This window comes from Hippoglossus hippoglossus, chromosome 2 (assembly GCF_009819705.1).
Source record: "Hippoglossus hippoglossus isolate fHipHip1 chromosome 2, fHipHip1.pri, whole genome shotgun sequence".
Taxonomy (NCBI): Eukaryota; Metazoa; Chordata; class Actinopteri; order Pleuronectiformes; family Pleuronectidae; genus Hippoglossus; species Hippoglossus hippoglossus.
In genome coordinates this window covers 10,681,756-10,704,115 of record NC_047152.1, presented here as the reverse complement: position 1 = coordinate 10,704,115, position 22,360 = coordinate 10,681,756, and the positions used below count along the sequence as shown (strand labels likewise).

At 47.3% G+C, this 22,360-nt stretch overlaps 3 protein-coding genes across 4 annotated transcripts; 1 reads left to right on the top strand and 2 right to left on the bottom strand.

The window, feature by feature from the left end:
* Positions 1-6,481: 6,481 nt before the first annotated feature.
* LOC117777629 (fas apoptotic inhibitory molecule 1-like) lies at positions 6,482-8,138 on the bottom strand. Its single transcript, XM_034612434.1, has 4 exons — positions 7,840-8,138; positions 7,322-7,550; positions 7,101-7,150; positions 6,482-7,027 (listed from the first exon to the last, which is right to left on the bottom strand). Exons 1-4 carry the CDS (start codon positions 7,954-7,956, stop codon positions 6,881-6,883), a joined length of 543 nt encoding a protein of 180 aa, XP_034468325.1. The 5' UTR covers positions 7,957-8,138; the 3' UTR covers positions 6,482-6,880.
* A 1,702-nt stretch (positions 8,139-9,840) lies between these two features.
* Positions 9,841-12,896, bottom strand: LOC117777603 (ras-related protein ralB-B-like). Of its 2 annotated transcripts, none has more exons than XM_034612432.1 (6): positions 12,648-12,896; positions 11,883-11,912; positions 11,385-11,544; positions 11,093-11,301; positions 10,833-11,007; positions 9,841-10,478 (listed from the first exon to the last, which is right to left on the bottom strand). In XM_034612432.1, exons 3-6 carry the CDS (start codon positions 11,496-11,498, stop codon positions 10,371-10,373), a joined length of 606 nt encoding a protein of 201 aa, XP_034468323.1. In that variant the 5' UTR covers positions 11,499-11,544; positions 11,883-11,912; positions 12,648-12,896; the 3' UTR covers positions 9,841-10,370. The 2 variants fall into 2 exon arrangements, with proteins under 2 accessions (XP_034468323.1, XP_034468324.1); XM_034612433.1 differs by having other exon boundaries at positions 11,385-11,537; positions 12,648-12,838.
* A 1,954-nt stretch (positions 12,897-14,850) lies between these two features.
* LOC117777543 (inhibin beta B chain-like) lies at positions 14,851-21,377 on the top strand. The gene is made up of 2 exons (XM_034612408.1): positions 14,851-16,194; positions 19,544-21,377. The coding sequence occupies exons 1-2, from the start codon at positions 15,801-15,803 to the stop codon at positions 20,317-20,319; spliced, it is 1,170 nt and encodes a 389-aa protein (XP_034468299.1). The 5' UTR covers positions 14,851-15,800; the 3' UTR covers positions 20,320-21,377.
* Positions 21,378-22,360: the final 983 nt, after the last annotated feature.

The window sequence follows — 22,360 nt, the reverse complement described above, 5'->3', positions numbered from 1 at the left end:
CAGGAGACGCTGGCTCGGACGCCACTGGGAGCACTGGAGGTATAAAGTCTCACATCTCATGTAAAGCTTCTGCAGTCACAGTGCCGGTGATTCCAGCTGATGCAGAGGACCAGTGTCAGAGCGTGATGCTGCCGGCCTGTCAGCCCCCCCCCCCGTACTTGATGATGACTCATGCTTCACCTCGTACATTAGGCCTAATGAAAACAGGCCTGCAGGAAAACAAAGGACTGTGGCTAAAATAAAAACGTCTATAAGACGAGAGCACGACCACTTTACAGAGAGGACAGTCAGCACGTGGGGGGGGGGGGGGGCTGTGGACAAAAGGTGCAGAGATCTCAGCGTAATTTCTGAAGACAGAGTGGCGTGCTGCCGGCAGCGGTGGCTTTACGTAACGGATAAAACCCTTGATTAAAAGCATCCCCATGAGCACGTCTTACTTTGTCACTGTTGTTTACGGACGCCACGTTACATAACCGCTCCCTGATGACATGTGACAAACAAACAAGTGAATCTCTTCCTCACAATCATGATCATCATCATCATCAACCTGAAGCAGATCAGGAAACAACTGCACTCGTCTTCACCTGAGGCGACTGCAGCAGCTTCAACGAGAGAAAGAATAACTGAGCGATTAACGACGAGCTGAACGTTCACAGGACGATGTGGACGTCAGGACACGTCACACAGACAGAAAACATGGAGGCAGAGAAACTTTGGTTTGTGGATGATTTACTCCGACTGTGTCTGTGCAGCTTTAAGTCCAGAGCCCTGAGGAGACACCAGATAACAACTCAGGCAATAAAATAAATCTCAAGACAATAAGTTGGATTCTAGAACGTTATGATTTGCATTTGTTTCCTGACTCTTTATCCTTCTGCCTGTGTTGTGTGACTGAGACTCTGTAGAATCCATGAAGTTTGAAGCAGAAACAAAGACCTGAGCTGCTTCTGTTTGACTCATTCACAGAGAAAAGCTGAACTTTGGCCACAAGAAGCAAAGACGTGAAAGTAAACAAAGGCAGAGCCGCAGTTTACTCCCTGATTCCTGTTAAACGTAGGAAATCTCTGGAGTTCCTTTCATCCCCTGTCGACACAGGAGGATTTACTCTACTACAGGTGGCCCCACAGGGAGTTCCACCCCAAACCCAGCTGGCCCGCTGCCTTGCTAGAAGACAGAGTCGGCACAAACGGTTTGAAACCTGAGAACAAACATTATGTGGGCACGATCCTGCCAAATGAGAGAGGATACTGGGAGCCTGGAGGGCGAACAAACACACGGCGGTGAGGGCTAACTGGGTCACATGGTGCGTTCACTGACCGCCGGCAGCACCGACCGAAATCAGACAAAAGCAGCAGGAGACAAAAGGAGAGGAAAAGAGACGTGTTGGTGCAGAGCTGCTCCGTGTTCCCTCCACCTGCTTCTACTGACATCTACTGAATCTACTGAATCTACTGGGATCTACTGAATCTACTGACATCTACTGCTTCTACTGACATCTACTGACTTCTACTTAGATCTACTGACATCTACTGAATCTACTGACATCTACTGAATCTACTGAATCTACTGACATCTACTGAATCTACTGACATCTACTGACATCTACTGAGATCTAATGACATCTACTGAATCTACTGAGATCTAATGAATCTACTGAATCTAATGAATCTAATGAATCTACTGAATCTAATGAATCTACTGACATCTACTGAGATCTAATGACATCTACTGAATCTACTGAGATCTACTGAATCTACTGACATCTACTGACATCTACTGAGATCTAATGACATCTACTGAATCTACTGAGATCTAATGAATCTACTGAATCTACTGAATCTAATGAATCTACTGAATCTAATGAATCTACTGAATCTACTGAATCTACTGACATCTACTGAGATCTAATGACATCTACTGAATCTACTGAGATCTACTGAATCTACTGACATCTACTGACATCTACTGAGATCTAATGACATCTACTGAATCTACTGAGATCTAATGAATCTACTGAATCTACTGAATCTACTGAATCTACTGACATCTACTGAGATCTAATGACATCTACTGAATCTACTGAGATCTACTGACATCTACTGAGATCTAATGACATCTACTGAATCTACTGAGATCTACTGAATCTACTGACATCTACTGACATCTACTGAGATCTAATGAATCTACTGAGATCTAATGAATCTAATGAATCTAATGAATCTACTGAATCTACTGAATCTACTGACATCTACTGAGATCTAATGACATCTACTGAATCTACTGAGATCTAATGAATCTACTGAATCTACTGAATCTAATGAATCTACTGAATCTACTGAATCTACTGACATCTACTGAGATCTAATGACATCTACTGAATCTACTGAGATCTACTGAATCTACTGACATCTACTGAGATCTAATGACATCTACTGAATCTACTGAGATCTAATGAATCTACTGAGATCTACTGAGATCTAATGACATCTACTGAATCTACTGAGATCTAATGAATCTACTGAATCTAATGAATCTAATGAATCTAATGAATCTACTGACATCTACTGAGATCTAATGACATCTACTGAATCTACTGAGATCTAATGAATCTACTGAATCTAATGAATCTAATGAATCTACTGAATCTACTGACATCTACTGAGATCTAATGACATCTACTGAATCTACTGAGATCTAATGAATCTACTGAATCTAATGAATCTAATGAATCTAATGAATCTACTGACATCTACTGTTTCCTCTCTGATTGTGCATTTACTCTTTACAGCATTTACTCAGATTTTAAGTATAGATGTGAAGTTTGAGGATTTACTCAGGAAACGAAACAAGATACAGATAAAAACATTTTGGGTGTAAATGTATAAAGTTACCATTTCACTCTGGAGATTTATTATTCCTTCATTTCAATGATGGGATTATTTTAAAAGGCTAAAGTTAGACTTTCCGAGCTGCACACGTGTGAACATGTCCTCATACCGACAGCTAACGTGGAGCAGAACATGATCTTCAGTGTTTCCCTCCTCTACTGAGAGATAAAGGTTTTCTGTGAATGTAGCTGCAGAGTTAAAAAGCTCAATCTGTGGTGAAGGGAACTCGATCTCCTGCACAGAGAAACCCTGAAGCTCCTGAAACTCATCTCTGACTAAACACACATCTCCATAATGAGCGTGACACGCCCCCCCGCAGACAGAACGTGTGTTTACACTCAGACAGAGGAGCAGTGAACAAACTGTCTGTTGCTGAAACCACTGACAGAGGAGAATCTGAGAGGAGGAACTTCTCCACCTGATGTCACATCAGTGTTTGACTCAATCGCACGCAAGAGAAACTGCGTTAAAGAGGAAATTATCTGACCAAAAACCTCCAACTTCCTGTTGATACAAAATAAAAGCTGTGGTTCTCTGTTCTGTTAACGATGTGTGTTTTACCACAGAGTCAAACCTCGGAGGACGAACCGGTTTGTTGCAGATGAATAAACTAGAGTGTGCGTCCTGCTGTGAGACAACAAGCTGAGTGATGTTCACCGCGGGAGGAGGAGGAGGAGGAGCCCTGCAGCGAACAGGAAGTAGGTCAGTGTCACCTGGCTGCCAGGACCTCCATCCATCCTCACACACCGCACACACACACACCGCACACACACACCTCTCACACACCTCACATGCAAATGAGCCCCGCAGCAGCACCGCTGGGGGGGGGGGGGGCGTGGAGAGAGATGTGAGTCACAGCTCTGAAACTAGGCCGAGTCTTAGAAACCGTCTGAAAGGACAAGTGGCTCCAGTTTGTCCCAGAAGAACTGAGGACCTATTGACACGGTGACTCAAACCCTCTGCAGAGCTGAGAGCTTGTGTCACATGACGCGAGGCTGAGTGACGCGTCCAGATGTGCAGCAGAAGAAGAGCGGCGGCGGCGGCGTCCAGGCTGCTGCTGTTTGGGTCACTTCCAGGATGAAAGCAGCGAGTGAGTCACCGGGGGCCAGAGAATTCAGGGGAAGCAGAATCCAGCAGAGGAACGACGAGTCAGCGCTCGCACTATTGTTCACTGTGTGACAGCGAGCAGCTACTGGAACAACACTCCAACTGGTCCCAGTCACTGAGTCCAACACACACACAAACATCTGGATGATGACGAGCGTGATTCAGAAATAACAACCTGAGCAGAGCTGGAAGCTTCTGAAACAAACATCTGAGACTCTGTAAACCACGAAGCAGACGAACTCGTTCTCTTCCACATCCTCTTCTGGTCAGATGAAACTTTCACTTTGTGAAGATCAAAGCACGGAGCTGTTCAGAGTCTTTCATCTCACCAGACAAGGAAATGAACCGAGAGGCGATGACAAGCCTCAGAAACCTCCTCCCTGCTTTAAGAGAGCGTTTACACAACGCACATTCAGGGAATTCAACTGACAACCCTACAAGTTGATGAAGGCACCACAGAGACCACACACACACCACCCCCCCGCTCCCCCCGTGTTCCTACCTTCGATGGCGATGACGTGCTCCCGGATCTGGTTCTGCAGCAGCGGCTCCTCCACCCGCTCCAGCAGCTCGTAGATGGAGTAGATGTTGGGGTGGACGGACTCGAACCTCTGGATCTCGGACCGGATGGCGGCCGAGTTGGCGAGATGCTGCTGGTAGTTCATGACTGCAGCTGCTGTCTGGACGTCCCGGAGGAACCAAACAGAGGAAGAGGAGGAAGAGGAGGAAGAGGAGGGTCAGTGGTGCGTTCAGGTGACAGAGACCTCCAGGAGGATAAACAGCAGAAACACTAAAACATGGTTTTTCTCTCTGGACCCTGGTGATGTGAACTCATCACCAACATGTTTACAGGTCATTTGAATGGAGTGAAGCACCCTCCTCTTCCTCCCTGTGTGTTAAGACCTAAGAGAACCGTGCCGGGCTGAGGAAGAGGAGGAAGAGGAGGAGGGTCAGTGGTGCGTTCAGGTGACAGAGGCTGTGACCTCCAGCAGAACAACAGTAACACACGCGGTTCCTCTGGACCCTGGAACCTGAACGCATCATCAGCATGTTTACATTTATGTATAATTCATATAAAATGTCCTCCTCCACAAACACACTGATGTGAACCAGGGACCGAGCGGGACGCTGCAGCTGCTGCTGCCCGGGGCAGGCAGCTGTTCCCCGGGCAGTCCCGGCTCCACACTGCGGGGCTGGGACCCGCCGCCCCGCACATCTGTGTGTGCGGGAGGAGAGCGCGTCTGTGCGGGTCAGTGCGGGTCAGTGCGGATTCAGGTCGCGTTCACACGCAGCTCCGGTTCACACCGAGCGGAGCGGCGGAGACGGCCTTGTTGTGACGAGGCTAACGCTAACCGGCTAACGCTAGCTAGCAGCGGGAGGGGGGGTGGGGGGGGGGGGGGGCACGGAGGGAGACTCACCGACGCTCCTCCGGTGGAGTCCGCTCACATACCGGCAGAGAGCGGAGCCGCAGCCCGGGGAGGAGACGCTGCTCCGCCGGAGACACGAGCTTCCAGGGGGGGGGGGAAGCGGCGGCTCGCTCCTCGCTCTGCGGGTCGTGGTGGCTGTTTGTCGGGGAGGCTGTTCCGTCCCTCCGCTCCTCCTCCTCCCGGTGCCAGCGGTCACTGTTCGATTCCCTGGGACGCTCGTGCGGCTCCGCAGGTGTTGTTCGCAGCGCGTGTTTCACAGAGTCCCGCACATCGTCCCCGCGTCTCGCGCCCCGCACTGCTCCATGATCCGACCCGCACGGTCCCGCCGTGACGTCACCACCGCAATGCACGGCGGCGCCGCTTCCGGCAGGACCTTCACAATAAAACTACAGACCCATTCAACCGGAAGAAGCGAAACAGTTTTTCACACAAAATAATTGTTTTGTCATTTTGTGTCTTTATTCATTTATTTATTCCTCTTTTAAGTTGGAGGAACATATTTAGTAGACCAGTCTCTCCATCAGGTCCCTGGGCTCCTCTGGATCATCCAGTATCAGCTTCTGGTTGAAGAAGGAGGAGGAGTGGGGTCATGTGATCCCTGAACACCATGGGTCACCTGAGTGTCTGATGTTCACACCTGAAGCACTGGATGAGCTCAGGGTCCAGTGCTGAACCCGGATTATTAATACAACTTGAACTTTATAAAACATCTTGAATATGGAGTCTTGAAATGTGTTGAGGTCACGGGCCCCTCTGGCCCCCCCTCTGGCCCCCCCGGCCCCTCTGGCCCCCCCTCTGGCCCCTCTGGCCCCCCCTCTGGCCCCACTGGCCCCCCCTCTGGCCCCACTGGCCCCCCCTCTGGCCCCTCTGGCCCCTCTGGCCCCCCCTCTGGTCCCTCTGGCCCCTCTGGTTCTGGGTCCGTCTCTACTTCTGTTCAGTATGATTATCTATATTTGATTTATTTACATCTGTTGTCTGTGTCGACCTTGGAAACAGCAGTTCAACCAAGAAGTCAAATATAAGACTGTTTTATCGATTAATCATTAAAAACAATGAGCGTCACAGTTTCCCAGAGTTTCATTTGACAAATGGAACAAAACACAAAGAAAGACAACAAACAACAATCTGAGAATCTGGAACAAAGGTTTTTGGCGTTTTACAAGAAAAACCACACGAGCAACTCCAACAACATTAAGAAGGTTGAACTTGTAAACTCCAGACTTCCTCTCAGCGACTGCTGTGTTGACATCATAATATTCATAAAGATATTTGATGTGTTGAGGCTGCACAAAAACTAATTAACAAATTAAAAGTAGGGCCCCTTCAGAATAAAGCTCCGAGCCCTAGGACAGTCTACAGAGTCAGTTCTGCACTTTAAAGTGGTTTAAATCTCATTTCTACATTTATGATCAAACAGAGAAGTAAATGATGAGTCAGTGTTTCCACTCTGTGTTAGTGTTACTGTGCAGGAGCAGATATTTTCTCTCCATCCAACAGGAAGTGATGAACGATGCCGCTCTTCTTCCTGCTGCCTGTCGCCTTGATGCAACACTCGTGTTCCCCCAAAAGGAAACGAGTCTCAGTGCCGTCGTCCACAAACTCCCCCTGAGGACACAGAAGAGATGATAAATAATAATACTACTGATAAATAAACTTTATTTATCATTTAGTGACTCACCGTCGTCTCCATTTTCTGTCCATTGCACCAAACGTCCATTGTGTCTTTTTCTTGAGGGAAATGCAGAAGATATTCACATTATCATCTCATTATATATGTGTTATGACCTTGTCTGAGGTTGTGATGATGCGATGACCTTGTCTGAGGTTGTGATGATGCGATGACCTTGTCTGAGGTTGTGATGATGCGATGACCTTGTAGTGTGTGTTTGTCCGTCTCACCCAGCACCACCCGGCGCTCCTCTCCGTCCACTCGCAGCAGCCACGTCTCCGTCGTCTTCGTCCTGTTGTCCATGAACTTCTGCAGACTCTTGCCCTCCACCTCCAGCGTGTACTCGTAGGCGAAGCCGCTCACCGCCTCCATGCTGATGGTGGCTTTGGTGTTGGCTCCTCCCACTGTGAAGGTTTCCTTTCCGACCAGTTTGAACATCCAGTCTCTTCTGATGACTTCCTGTGGAGGAAGTAGTTTTATTTTGAAAGCTGTGACATCTTCTACTTACGTGAAAATACAGAAAGTATAAGACTCAAGTACTTTACTCACATACTACTTTGAAGTACTTTTACTGCATTCATGTAATCAATAAATACTTTATACTGTATTCTTAAAGGTTAAGATAATAATAGCCTCTGGGCCTCAACCTGGGCCCTAAGATCAGATCTGAGGAGAAGTTTCACTTTAGTTAGATCTGAATCATTTCCCGTCTTCACGCCCTCAAATGAAACACGAAACAGCGTCTGACCTGCCCGTTGACGTAGACAACACGTTTCCCGGTGGTGGTGCCGTGAGCGAACCCGATCCTGAAGACGCCGTCGCTCAGCGCCACCTCCCACACGGCCACCAGGTCCCCGCTCAGCATCTCCTCGGTGCGTCAGTCCCAGAGTCTTCATCACCTCCTGCAGCCGAGCACGAGGACGACTCGTCCCCCTGGACTCAGCAGCAGGTGACTTAAGGTAAGAGGCTTAGAGACGACACACATCTCAGACAATTAGGACACGCTGAGGTTTGTTTGTTCCTCGGGTCCATTTGGATCAGAGGAAACCTCCTCATCTTCCTCGTCTTCCTCATCTTCCTCATCATCAGAGCTGACCTCTGACCTCTGACCTCTGCACCAGACAAAAGCAAAAACCTTTTTACCTTCAGATTTTGTATCTTCAGCTTCACACAATCAAAGATACATTAAGGCTTCATGAGTCTCTTAAAACACTAAAGTTGTATTTTCTAATAGAATTTTATTAATAACTAAATAACTTCCTGCCCATTTGGAACTTGCACATCCATTTCTCTGCTGTTTTTATATAAGAATATAATATAAATACATTATATCATATCTATTATATTCATATTATTTTGTAGATCGATGTTTGATACTAATAAAGTAATAACTGATCAGTTTCAGATCAATAGTGTGAATCTGCTGTTTCCTGACCTCAGGTAACAAACACAGGTCGAACCAGTTCCACCTGATAAGAGCCGTCGTCTCCCATGATGCACTGCAGCGCGTCGGCGAGACCATGAACTGTCACTTTCCTCTGATGAGCTTCAGTTTAACACCTGAACCAGGAAACCGCAGAGGTCAAAGGTCAAACCTTATCTGATTAACCCTCGTCTCTAATTAGTTACAACTTGTTAACTATTTAAATAAAGAGAGTAAATAAAAGATTCAGCAGCTCAATTAGTTTCTTCATTGTCATTTTCTGGATCAATCGATTTATGAATCATCAGAAAACTGAAGTGTATTAAAAATATTCATCCAAAATACAACACAGAATTTAAGAAATGTTTTATTTTATCAAAATAATTGCAGATGAATTGATTGTTGCAGCTCTAGCGCCACCACGTGGACAGAATATGAAACTACAACTTTAAGTGATTAAAGACAGTTTGTGTTCAGGCTCTTAAAAACGTAGGGTACAGCACCATCTAGTGGCCACAGTAAACCACTGCATTAGTCTCCACTCGTTTTATTCCACATGGAGGAAGTTTCAATTAAAGAAGAATATTATAAATTATATTAAATGTATTTGGTTTCTCAGGTTTAACGTGTATTTCTAATGAAAACAGGGATTTAAAAAAACCTTTGTTCTCTATTTATGTTGAATTGTTGACGATTCTCACAAACTGGAATAAAACAGAGATCCGTGATCGATGGGTCTTTTTTTTTATTATCAAATGAAATGTGGTCTCACACACACACACCAACACAAACACACACAGCGTCCGTTCAAACCACAGGCGTCACAAACACAACAGGAAGTGATTGAAACAGAAGAATCCCTTTGATTATAAATTACACTGGTGTTCGTCAGGGAGTGGACGATAAAGTTTCATACAAACGGAGTGTCGCTAGCATCAGGAATGTGAGAAAAGACAGAAACGGAGAAAAACGCAAACAGTTTGGCTTCTGACGGACGAGAGAAGAAGGTGAAGAAGAACTAAACGACAGGAAACAGGTTAAGGCACAAATCTCTTTCATCGACATCATCAGAATCGGTTTTCCTCCGTCGACCTGCATCGAGGTTCTACAAACTGGTTTCCACGTGGAAAACAAACGGTTTCCTGGGACTTTACGTTCTTTGATTGTTGGTTTCTGCAGGAAAAATACACATCGTGGCCAAAAGTATGTGGACACGTCTCCTGTCACCTGGTTGTCGACAGCAGAGAAAAGATGAAAAGATGAACACAACAACACAACTGCTGTGATATTTGTATTTATCTATTCATTTACTCATGAGGTTCATGACTTTACTCTGTTTGACTACTAGCTGATTTACTTCGACGAGACGTCAACACACTAAACGCTGCGGCGGCCGAATGGAAACGGTCAAACCTCTGAATGAAGACTAAACGCTCTCTGGTGATTGGCTCTGTGTTAACGTGACGCCGGCCTCGTGCACACAGCTGCTCCTCAAACAGACGTTTCCCAGGAGGAAGCTTCGACCTCGAAACCTCAGGGACCAACTGGACTGTGAGAAAACTGGAGAGAAACGCGTCCGCATACTTTTGGCCATTTGACTAGTCGACGAAAGAGGAAGCAGCAACTTCACATCAGACGTGACAGAGGAAGTGAGAATCCTCCGGTGGAAAGTGAAACGTGAACTCGTCACTGGCGCTTTGTTTAGTTTGGATTTTACACATTTGGAGAAAAATAGATTTTGATGTAGTAAAAATAAAGCAGCAGACGAGCATCCAGAGATTTAGAGTCGACACTTTATCGACGTGGAGCCGCTGCTCGGTGCAGGTGGGACCGTTTGGCACTTTGTCTCCTGGAGGTTAAAGGATGCAGCAGCGCTTCTTCTTCTTCTTGCCGCTCGGCCCGTTCTTGTCTTTGCTCTCCGACATTTTCTTCTTGCGAACCTCCCGCATGAGGTCAAAGAAAACCTGAGAGGAGAAGAGGAGGAGAAGAGAGGAGTTAACTGAGAGGAAGAGAGGACAGTTTCCCTGAAGGCACGAGGAGAAGACGAGTTCCAACACGTCAGACATGTTTCAGTACAAAGCTGCAGTGAAGAAGAGGAGGAGAAGAAGAAGAGTCACAGCCTCCAGGTCTGATCCTCGTCTTTCCAGACTCTGGAGGAATTTAATAAAAGAGGTTTTATCATCATGAGCCTGTGAATGTTTGAGTTGGAACTTGTTTTAGTTAAAAACGAGTTGATGCTCAGGTCAAAGTGTGAAACAGATTCAAGAGTTTGAGAAGAATCAAACAGATGAATAATGATGATGTCACACTGTCGTCACCTTGTCCACGTTGGCTCTCGTCTTCGCCGACGTCTCCACGTACTGCACCCCCCACTCGCCGGCCTTCGCCGTGGCCTCGTCGGCAGAAACCTGGCGCCGCTCCTCCAGGTCCGACTTGTTCCCCACCAGGAGCAGCGGGATGGCCTCCTCCTCCTTCACCCGCAGGATCTGCTCCCTGACACACACACACACACACTTCCTGTTTACATCACGTGACCAGTGGAGGTGAGCATGTGACACAAAGAGGTCACGTGACAGACCTGAACTCAGACGTGGCGGTGAAGGACTCGTGCTCCGTGATGGAGAACAGCAGCAGGAAACCCTCTCCGCTGCGGAAGTAGTTGTCTCTGATGGCGGCGTAGTCCTCCTGCCCCGCCGTGTCCAGGATGTCGATCTGAACGTCCTCGCCGTCCAGCACCACCTTCTTCCTGTAGCTGTCGGCCTTCGTGGGCTCGTAGTCCTCGACAAACTGAGACCAGAAGAAGAAACCTTAACGTGGATCCACACGTAGCGAGCGGCGTCTAGGAGAAAGGGGCGGAGCTGGAGTCTCACCTCGTCGTACATGAACTGCAGGGTGAGGGCGGACTTTCCCACGCCGCCGCTGCCCACCATGATCACCTTGTGGAGAACCAGGGACGTCTGGTTCTTGTTCTTCCCAGAGGCCATGACTCTGGTCTACACTGGTCCAGCAGCTCACAACTCACACTGACAACTGAGGACCAGGGACCAGGAGGAACCAGGAGAGACCAGAGGAGACCAGGAGGAACCAGGAGGAACCAGTAGAGACCAGGAGGAACCAGTAGAGACCAGGAGGAACCAGGAGGAACCAGGAGGAACCAGCAGAGACCAGGAGGAACCAGGAGGAACCAGGAGGAACCAGTAGAGACCAGGAGGAACCAGTAGAGACGAGAAGAGGATTAAAGATGAACAATATACAAACCCGAGCAGTTTAATCACACACACATCCATGATTGTGATATACTAATACTAGGATATGAAATACTACGACAGAACATTGTTTTAAATATTGATATGAACATACTGACTTACCTTCAAACTCTCAAACTGTTAAACACAAGCCTGGAAACACAAACAGGGAATTTATGAGTCAGGTCAAAGAACAGAGATTAATTATTTACTGTGTAACACAAGACAGTATACATATGAATCTGTGTTATTAATATCTATATCTAACGTGTAGAGGTGCTGTCTGAGGCCCCTGAGAGCTGTGATAAGGGCCCGGGTACAAACACACAATGTGCAACACTTGACTGTGACCTTTCACTGCTCTGGGTCACAACAAGGACACACACATGAACCTGAGAATTACCTGATGTCCTCAAACACATCACATGAGACATCACTGTGAGTGAGTGAGTGAGTGACACACACACACACACACACACACACACACACACACACACACACACACACACACACACACACACACACACACACACACACACACACACACACACACACACACACACACACACACACACACACACACACACACACACACACACACACACCGATTAATGACGTCACACAGTTTAAACACATGACGTCACTGAGTAACAGTTTTCTCTCCAGACTTCCACGGTTCCCGCCCTCTGTGCGAGCTCCGCCTCTGATAGGAGGACGCCTCGGGCAGGCCTCGCTGTGATTGGCCGCCGGGTCCGTCGCTCGGCTAGCTGTTAGCTCTTTAGCTAGCAGCGGCAGTTGGACGCTTCTCTCCGCCTGTACCGTGAAAAGAGCGCGAGCCGCGGAGGACGGGGACCGGAGAGAGACGGAGGGACACTGAGAGACACTGACCCGCTGACGTGTTCGCGCTGCGGCCTCAGAGGAGCCGGAACAATCCTCCATAAAGAGACGAAGCGTTAAAGTTAGAGTTCAAACTGCTGCCCCACCCGGAGACACGCAGATCGTCTGGGACACGGAGAGGAGCCACGCGGAGGCTCGGCCCGTTAACCACCGGTCAACCGCTCACACCGCACGGGAAAAAGCGTCGGAGTGAGACCTCGAACTGCGGCACCTCCTCTCAGGGCGAGCCAGATAACGTTAACAGGAAGTGATGTCACGGAATTCCTCTTTTTATCTGGGCTGTCGTTTAACAACGGTCTTTATTTATTTGTTATATGTATTCATAGATTCATTTAATAAAATACATTTGTTAAAACGGATTCATTTAATTCATTAATTTACAGATTTACACATGTATTTACTTATTGAAATGGATTATAATTTTAAAACTATATTTATTTAAAACCGTAATATTTATAGATACATTTAATTAAATAAATGTATTAAAACTGATTTACTTGTGGTTTATTTACAGATTTAAAAAAAAGATTAAAATCATAATTATTTGCTGTATTTATAATGTATTTACAGATTCATTTATATTAAACTTCAAATTTCACATTTGCAGCAAAAAGCCAGATGAAATTCAAATATAAAAACAAATGCATCTCCGCTGAAAGACTGAAAACATGAAAACATTATATGAATAAATAATTACGCCAACGTGAGAAAACAATCATGTATACACAAATGTGTAAATTAAGATTAAAAAAGTGACTGAAATGTGGTTAAAAGCAACATAAACATGTCAACAAGTTAAGGTTGAGTTAAGAGGAAGAAAACACAAGATGAATTCAGGAGGTTAAATTTACACCAAATCTGTAAAAAATCTCTCAACACAAGTTAAAGTTCAGTGAATTAAAAACATAGTAGAACTTATTTAGTGTCACAACAACATATGGATCAATCCGAGTTCTTGTGATTCCTGTATCTGGACTCAAGGTGGCGCTGTGTCATCACTTTGTCCAGTGCTGATCTCAGCTTCGATAATGAAAACAAATTATCACCTTTAACTTCCCTGACTTTACTTTTTAAAGGTCAAGATTTCAAGTTTAAAGTGTTTAATATCTTTGTGTCAGTAACAAATAAAATAAATAACCTGAGCTTGTAAAGATTCGGCCTCAGCGACTGTGACTCAGAAACAACACGTGTTATTAATCTGTGGAGTCGGAACAAGTCAAATCAGACAAACGGGTCGTGTGAGGGGAGACAACAGACTCGACCTGTTCCGAGTCCTCGTGTTGTTTTGTCTTATGATAATCAGCAGCTCAGAGGTCAGAGGTCGAGCCTGCTGCTGCCGCTCAGCCTCCACTGGAGCTCATTGGTTTTGGACGTTTCACTAACAAATGCTGTGGACCACTGACGTCCTGTGTGTGTCTGTGTGTGTGTGTTTATCACTGATGCTTTAAGAACACAAAGATTAAAATTAGGAGACAAGAGTTTGTGTCTCCTGATAAATATATAAACATTCAGAACAAGAAGTCTGCAGACGACACGTGTTCAGGAATCATGCTCAAGTGTCCACATACTTGTGGCCACATGCTCAGTCTGCAGTAACTCAGAGGATTACATGAATTTTAAGAATGATCATAATGAATAAAGGGACTTTATTTAGGTTTGAAGCCTCAGAGTTTGGACACATGTTTATCATTATGAGATATTTGGGTTTATTGTGCAAACAGAATAAGAATGAAAGAGATTTAGGAGGTTGGACAGTTTCATTTTGAGCCAAGCTGCAGTAAATGTGCTGTTAAGTGTCAGGTACATGAAGTAACATCTCATATCACAGTATTACACTGACTCCTTTACAAAACACTGATATATAATCAACTGTAGGATTAGGATACAGATTAAAATATTACACTTTATATAAATCAATTAGGCTAAAGGTAGAAATAATAGAGTTGAGAGTTCTGACCTGATATGATCCTTCAGTGATAATCTGAACTTCTCCACATTAAACCTGTTTCTCATTTAGGAGAAGATTCTTCTCAGAGCTGCTGATGAGTGATGATGTGTCAGGAGTTTAACTTCTGACAACTCGTAATATTTCATTATGAACTTCTCCAAATAAAATACATCTTTAGAGAGAAACATACTTTTCAGACTAACACGAGTGTTTTGTTTGACTTGAATCTGAAAACATGAAACTTTTATTTACAGGGAAACTGATCTGAGTAATTATAGTATTTTAGTTTAATACAGAGAAACTGATGATGAAGTAATAATCTGAATAAACTGTAACTGTTTTCTCTTCTTTGATAAAATACTTGTTGGAGCTCCTGTTGTTGTAATGGATCTTTGTAATATTACTTGTTATAATCTAAGATGTAACTCTTCTGTCTTCAGGATCATAATCCAGATTATAATCTGGATTAATTTCAGAATAACTCCGAGATCCCTCCTGGGGGAGTGCGCGGAGCCCCGCCCCCCTCCTGATTGGCCGCGCCCACCTGAGGTTGACCCCTGATATAAAGCGGAGGCGCGCGAGGAGGCTGCAGAGTCTCCGTCAGGATGGAAGCTCTGCTCCGTGCGCTCTCTGGCACCGGCTCACCTCCTCCTCCTCATCTTCCTCACTGCGCACCGGCACCCCGGCAGAGCGGGAGTCCCACTCAGCTCCGGTTGGACTGAATCCCAGAGGATGAAGATGATGGTGATGATGATGATGAGCTCCTCGTGTCTGTGGATCAGAAAGTGATGGATTGAAGTTGGAACATGTTCCAGGTGGATTCTAGTCTCGGTTTGTGGAGAACGTTGCTGTCTGGAGACTTTGAGCTGGTTCGTGTTTGAGCTGCTGCGTCGTGCGTGAGGCTGCTGCTGCTCCCGCGTCCAGAGGAGTGAGAGGAGGAAGAGGAGTGAGAGGAGGAAGAGGAGGAAGAGGAGTGAGGCTGACAAGGACCAGAGACACTGGTGGAACGATGTGAGAGAAGGTTCCGTGCTCCCACTTCTTCCCTGGATGAAACTAGGTGCCGTCATCCCAGTGCGTGAGAGCCGAGCGCAGCGCCGTGACGCGCGGACACATCTCCTACCTGCTCCCAGCTGATCGCAGGATTCTAAGTGCAACTCGAGAGGGAAACGCAGATTCTTCTCCTCCTCGAACAGAAAATGAGTAGCTGTCTCTTCACACTACTCCTCGTGGCTTGCGTCCTCCCCCCCCGCTGCACCGCTGCGCCCGGCACCGAGGCGGAGGCGCACGCGGCGTCCCGGGATACCTGCGCGTCCTGCGGCATCGCTCAGCCCGAGGACCCGGAGTCGGGCCGGGTGAACGTGGACTTCCTGGAGGCGGTGAAGAGGCACATCCTGAGCCGGCTGCAGATGCGGGACAGGCCCAACATCACGCACCCGCTGCCCAAGGCGGCCATGGTGACGGCGCTGCGGAAGCTGCACGCCGGGAAGCTGCGGGAGGACGGGAGGGTGGAGATCCCCAACCTGGACGGACACCCCATGAGCAACGAGGTGCTGGAGGAGAACTCCGAGATCATCAGCTTCGCAGAGAAAGGTTCGTGAAGGAGAAGGAAGCACAACTCAAAACTACAACCACAAAGTTCCACATGATCAAGAAAACACATTCCAGCTAAATGAAGTCAATCTAGTCACATGAGAAACTGTTTTAAATCATCAAACTGAGAATTAAACTCTTCTGCAACAGGAAGAGAAGATTCACAGGAATTAAAACCTCTTTTGCATTTTGTTTGTTAAAGATCTGCTTCAAGAGAAACTTCCCCTTGATTCTAAACTCAGATTTAACATCAGACCGAATCAGAACAACAGGTTCTAACACACATTTGTCTTCATTAGTGTGTCTGTGATGTTTGATGTTGCTGGTGAATCAGGGACACACAGTGAACTCCAGCTCTGAGTGTGTGTGTGTGTGTGTGAATGAGAGACAGCCTGATGTTGACCAGATGTTGATGCAGGGGCCTGAAAACCCGCCAAAATAAGAGGCGAGAGCATGTGTAGCTGCTACCTGCTTTGTTTAGAGCCGCTCCAGGTTTGTTATGGTGCTGGGATCAGTGATCAGTGAGGAAAGGGGATTGAACCCAGATGTTCCGGCTCTGTTCTCTGACTCCATGTCTATTAAACGCTTCATTGAGCTTCATGATGGTTCCGTAGTTTAACTTTGTCCCTGATGAGACGAGTTGTGCAGTAAAAGGATTTAAAGGTTCAGTCGTGTGGTGCTGATGTTGAATCTGTGTTCTCACTCTGACTCATGAAAGCAGGTTTCTATATTTGGAATCAGGAGGTTTTCATGAGGAGAGACGAAGCTAAAACGTATTAAATTTAAATTACTCTTTAATTCAAGCTGGCTCTGCTGCCTTCATGTGCTCGAGAGAGAATCCGACATGTGGGACTCCTGGCTCTTTCCCCAGTGTTGTGTTCACTTCCCCCCAACACACAGCCCCACACCAACACAAAGTCGGGTGGCTCTGCCCGGTGTCGCCGGAGGTTCGCTCCCTGCTGGGAGGCTTTTAGTTTCCCATGTTTCTCTCTGTGGCTGCTGTGTTGCAGACCTTCCACCTCGGCGGCGTGCGTTTGCCAGTTGGCTGCGTTGCCGGCGCTGAGCGGCTGCCAGTGGGGACATGGCGGGGCGTCAAGGCTCAGAGGAACAATTTACTCAGGGGAGGCTGAAAGGAGCAGGGCTGAAAATGATCAACGACGCCACCTGCTCCGCCCACGTGCGTCCGTCCGCTCGCTCTGAGGCGACGGCGCTCCACGGAAACATCTGCTTTCCACATCCGCCAATGGCTGCTCCTCTCTGAACCTGTGTGTTCATCATGTGTCATTTACATTGAGCTGTGGTGTTTGTGCGTCTGTCACGTCGCTGACTGTGTTATTAGTGTGTGTGTGTGTGTGTCCAGGACGGGGTTGTGTTGAATCAGTCCCCTCAGTATAAGGTCAGAGCTTTTGTGTGGGTCGTCGTGCAGCCTGAATGCAGATTGACGGCCTGAACTCTGCAGCCTCGCTCCCTCTTACAATTCACTGTGTGTGTGTGTGTGTGAGTGTGAGTGTGTGTGTGTGTGTGTGTTTGTGTGTGTTCCAGGCTCCATAAAGGTTAGGTTGTTGGGTTCAGTCAAAAACACGTCACAGTGTTGCTGAATTTCATGAACTTATTTGGAGAAAGTGGATTTGTGTTGTTTTTCTGACGCTGCAGGAACTCGTCAGTTCAGTTCCAGTAACGACAGTAAAACTGACTCCAGGTCTGTTCAGCAGCTTCATCAACAGGTCTCAGGGTTTTGTCTCCTGAATGTTGAACATGTGAAGAGATCGTGTGTTGAAGCTGAAGTTTAGATTTATTACATTTTAATTAACTGCTTGAGAGCCGATGGAACATTAAACCTCATTTTAAAAGGTTTAGTCAGAAGAGGAGTCAGAAGAGGAGTCAGAAGAGGAGTCAGAGGAGGAGTCAGAGTAGGAGTTAGAAGAGGAGAGAGAGGAGGAGTCAGAGGAGTCAGAAGAAGAGTCAGAGTAGGAGTCAGAACAGGGAGTCAGGAGGAGTCAGCGTCTGCAGCAGCAGCTGAAGCTTTTCAACATGAAGCTTTCAGCCGAACTTGACTCTTTTCCTTCTCTATCAGATTTATTCATTTCCCTGGAAGTGACTCGCGTGTTTCACAACCTCGTCACTGATGCATCAGTTTATTTATCACTAAACATTCACAGAGAGAAATCAAGACATAAATATTTGCTCGGTGTAAAGTCGAGCAGCTGCTGACTTTCTGTTGATCAGTTGCTATCGATGGCAGATAAACGTGGTGTTTGGTTATCTCACCGTCGTCACGTGAGGATCTGCTCCTGGTGGACGCTGCAGCTGGATGAACGAATCCCCTCTCAGACGTAACTCGGCTCCTCGACGCTCTCGGGCGCTGGTTTAGATCCACATCACGGCCCTTTGAGCCGTCGTGTTTGATCCCTGCAGTTTAGAGTCAGCCAGCAAGTGCAGGTTTTAGCAGCTTGATAGAAAAGGTGGTGAGGGACGAGCACCACCCGTGAAACGTGCACCTGCAGCTCCAGCTTTGTTTGCGTTGTGCAGCCACTTAACTGTATCGCTGTGGACCGGTATGCTGTAATCTGCAGGCCTGTCGGGCAGCAGCGTGTGATCTAACCTCCGAGCTGCTGAGTAACGGCTGGAGCTTAGCTCGTCTCGTGATGGATGAGGTAACGCATGCTGCGGCTCGCTGGGCTGCTTCTGAGCACTTCTCTGTTTGCTCCCTGAGAGCTTCCATCTCTTCCCGCTGAAAACCCTGCGGTGCGCAACTGCTCAGCCGTGAAGTTCATCCGCTGGCCGCTGGGTCCTCTTATGTGATTCTCACTAACTGTCAATCTCAATTCCTCCCAGTCGGCTTGGCTCAGAGTTCAGGAGGTTCAGACCTGATGAAGGACTCTAAGCTCCTTCGCCTGGCAGCTGCCAATCAGCTGCAGGACGTCACAATCAAAGTTTCAGGTTTCAAGATAAACAGCTGAGCGTGTTGCTTCAGTCCTGCTTCATCAAACCATCGACACACGAAGCAGCTCAGATAAAAACTTCTCTTTCTGATTTAGTTTCAGATTGGAATCTTTGTTCCGAGCAGCTGCTGGTTACCAAAATAAAAGCCTCTGATGGTTTGCAGTCGGTTGCAGATGCAGCATCTGAGAATGATCCTGTTTCTTTTGTTGCTGCGTCTCCTGCTGTGACCTGTGGACACAGTTAGGCTCCGAATCTGAATCTGAACCTTAGCGCTCGTTCTCCTGTCAGGTTCTGTGACGGAGGCCGAGTCCCACTTTGAGCTGTTGTTTTCAAAGTGTTGCACAACTATGAAAAGTTTGGTTCCTGTGTGGTTAACCCGTGGCTCTGCTGTGTTCTTCCTCCCCAGACGACCTGGTGATGTCCAAGTCCAGCCTGTTCTTCCTGATCTCCAGCGAGGGGAACCAGAACCTGTTTGTGACGCAGGCCACCCTCTGGCTCTACTTCAAGCTGCTGCCGGCTCCGGGGGAGGTGCGTGCGCGGCGGAAGGTGACGGTGAAGGTGTACTACCAGGAGCCGGGCCTCAGCAGCAAGTGGAACCTGGTGGAGAAGCGGGTGGAGCTGAAGCGCAGCGGCTGGCACACCTTCGTGCTGACCGACGCCGTGCGGCTGGTGTTCGAGAAGGGCGACCGCCGGCAGAACCTGGACGTGCGCTGCGAGGGCTGCGAGGCGGAGGGCGTTAACCCCGCCCTGATCAACCACAACGACGAGTCCCACCGGCCCTTCCTGGTGGTGCAGGCGCGGCAAACCAACAACAAACACCGGATCCGCAAGAGGGGGCTGGAGTGCGACGGCAGCAGCAACCTGTGCTGCCGCCAGCAGTTCTACATCGACTTCCGGCTCATTGGCTGGAACGACTGGATCATTGCGCCATCAGGCTACTTTGGGAACTACTGCGAGGGGAACTGTCCCGCCTACATGGCCGGCGTCCCCAACTCTGCGTCGTCCTTTCACACGGCGGTGGTGAACCAGTACCGCATGAGGGGGATGAGCCCGGGCTCCATGAACTCCTGCTGCATTCCCACCAAGCTCAGCACGATGTCCATGCTCTACTTCGACGACGAGTACAACATCGTGAAGCGGGACGTTCCCAACATGATCGTGGAGGAGTGCGGCTGCGCCTGAGCGCCGCTAACTCCCGTTTATTTAAGGTGGAACTGAAGAACTCGACTGTAAACGATTCACGATATGACAACAGAAGATGAATATAGAAACAGAATATTTATGGACGACGGAAAAAACATGAGCACACACAACCTCATCCACACATATCCACACACCCTCATGTATGCCTGCACAAAAACAACTTGTATATATATTTATGTTTGTTGATATATTTTTGTTATATTCTCTGGTGGGAACGATTCCGTCTCCTTCAAAGGGACGCGAGCAGTTTCCAAATCGCTAAAAATCCACTTTGGACAAACAATCAGCGTCTGAAGTTCTTCGTTAAATCTTCGATAGCGAGGATCTGCTTTGTTTCACGACCTTCTCGCCTTTACCAAGCTGTCAGCCTCCATGTTAGAGTAGCAGCCGCCAGTCAACGTAAAGGTGTCGGGAGCCTTACGCCAGTGAGCGAACACTCGGGACGAGCACTGACGACGTCTTCACCAACGTACAGCACTTCTGTTTTCTGATTCACAAACTGTCCCACCATTAAATGGCTTCAAGCACAACGTTCAGACGAGACTGTTCAACGAGGTCTCTGTCGAAAATCAATCCTCCAAACGTACGACTACAGGCAGACGTGAACGTACGATGTATGAGAACGTTTATTCTCTCAGCCACGTAGTGTCAATAAAGATGGACGACGCGTCTTCACTTCCTCTTAACATTCAGAAGTGAAGCCGAAATGTCTTGAATACGACGGCGGCCATCTTGCCCCAATGACGTTAGAGTCAGAGCAGTAGTATCGAGGTCCCGCCCCTACATGCGCTCGACCAATCCTGAGTCAGTCTCAGCTCGTTTTTATATCATCAATTAACGAAACCATGTTTGACGAACATTAATTTAACGTCTACTTTGATTTGGTCCGTGTCCCATCTGCTAACATGGAGGTTTATGAGCTACACTGCAGCCAGCCACCAGGGGGCGATAGAGATGATTCGGCTTCACTTCTGGGAGCTGTCATGTCGTCCATCTTTCTTTACAAACCTAAATGTGACACCACCCGTCCACTCTGAACAAACGCTCCTCTGACGGTGGAATGACTTCACATGGTCTGGATGTCTAAAGCCCTCGAGGGCCGGGGGTTCGATTCCCTCCAGTCGCCCCCCCCACATCTGTCATTTCAGTCAGTGAAAGTGAAAAGTTGCCATATTGCTGGGTTTAGTGACGGTGCAGCTTGGCACTTCCCCGACGCACTCTTCGATAGCACTTAGCAGATTGAGATGCCTTTAACGAGCCCTACGTGGCGCCGCCGCCCACGGCCCTTCACAACAAGAAACAAGTGCCGCATGAGCTATGCAATGTATAGGATGAACACGGACGAGCTGAAGTGACAAACTATCACCAATACTTGAAACGTACGAGTGGCGAGCAGGTTTGAACCCGGAGGAGGAGGAGGAGGACGAGGAGGAGGAGGAGAAGGACGAGGAGGAGGAGGAGGAGCAGATGATAAATGATGAAACAAACAAGTACGTCAGGATGTAACGACTCAATTCTGATTCAATTTAAAAAATGTTAAAACTGAAAAATACTTCTTCTCATACATAGTTTTACTAACATTAAATATAAAATCCTTCGATATTTAACCAAGAAAAAACTGATTGACCGAAACTTCATTAAATCAAAAATCTATTGACTGTTAAAATGATATAAACCTTTATGAAAAGAGGTGACACGTGGACATTATGTTTTGTTCATCGTAGAAAACAAGAATAAATCAGTTTCCCACATTCTGATGAGAATTAAAGGAGTCCATTAAAATGATTGATTTTTAAATTGTTAAAAACTGCAGTAAATTAGATTTATTCTCTTCTTCTGTCAGAGTTTTAGTGTCGTGGTGAAATGAAAAGTCTGACGAGTAGAAAGAGGCTAAGAACCGTCAGTGTGATGGTTGGTCCCCGTGGACTTCCTGTCAGAGGCGTTTGGCACCGTAACACACTTAGAGACACACTGAGACACTAAGAGACACTTAGAGACACACTGAGACACTCAGAGACAC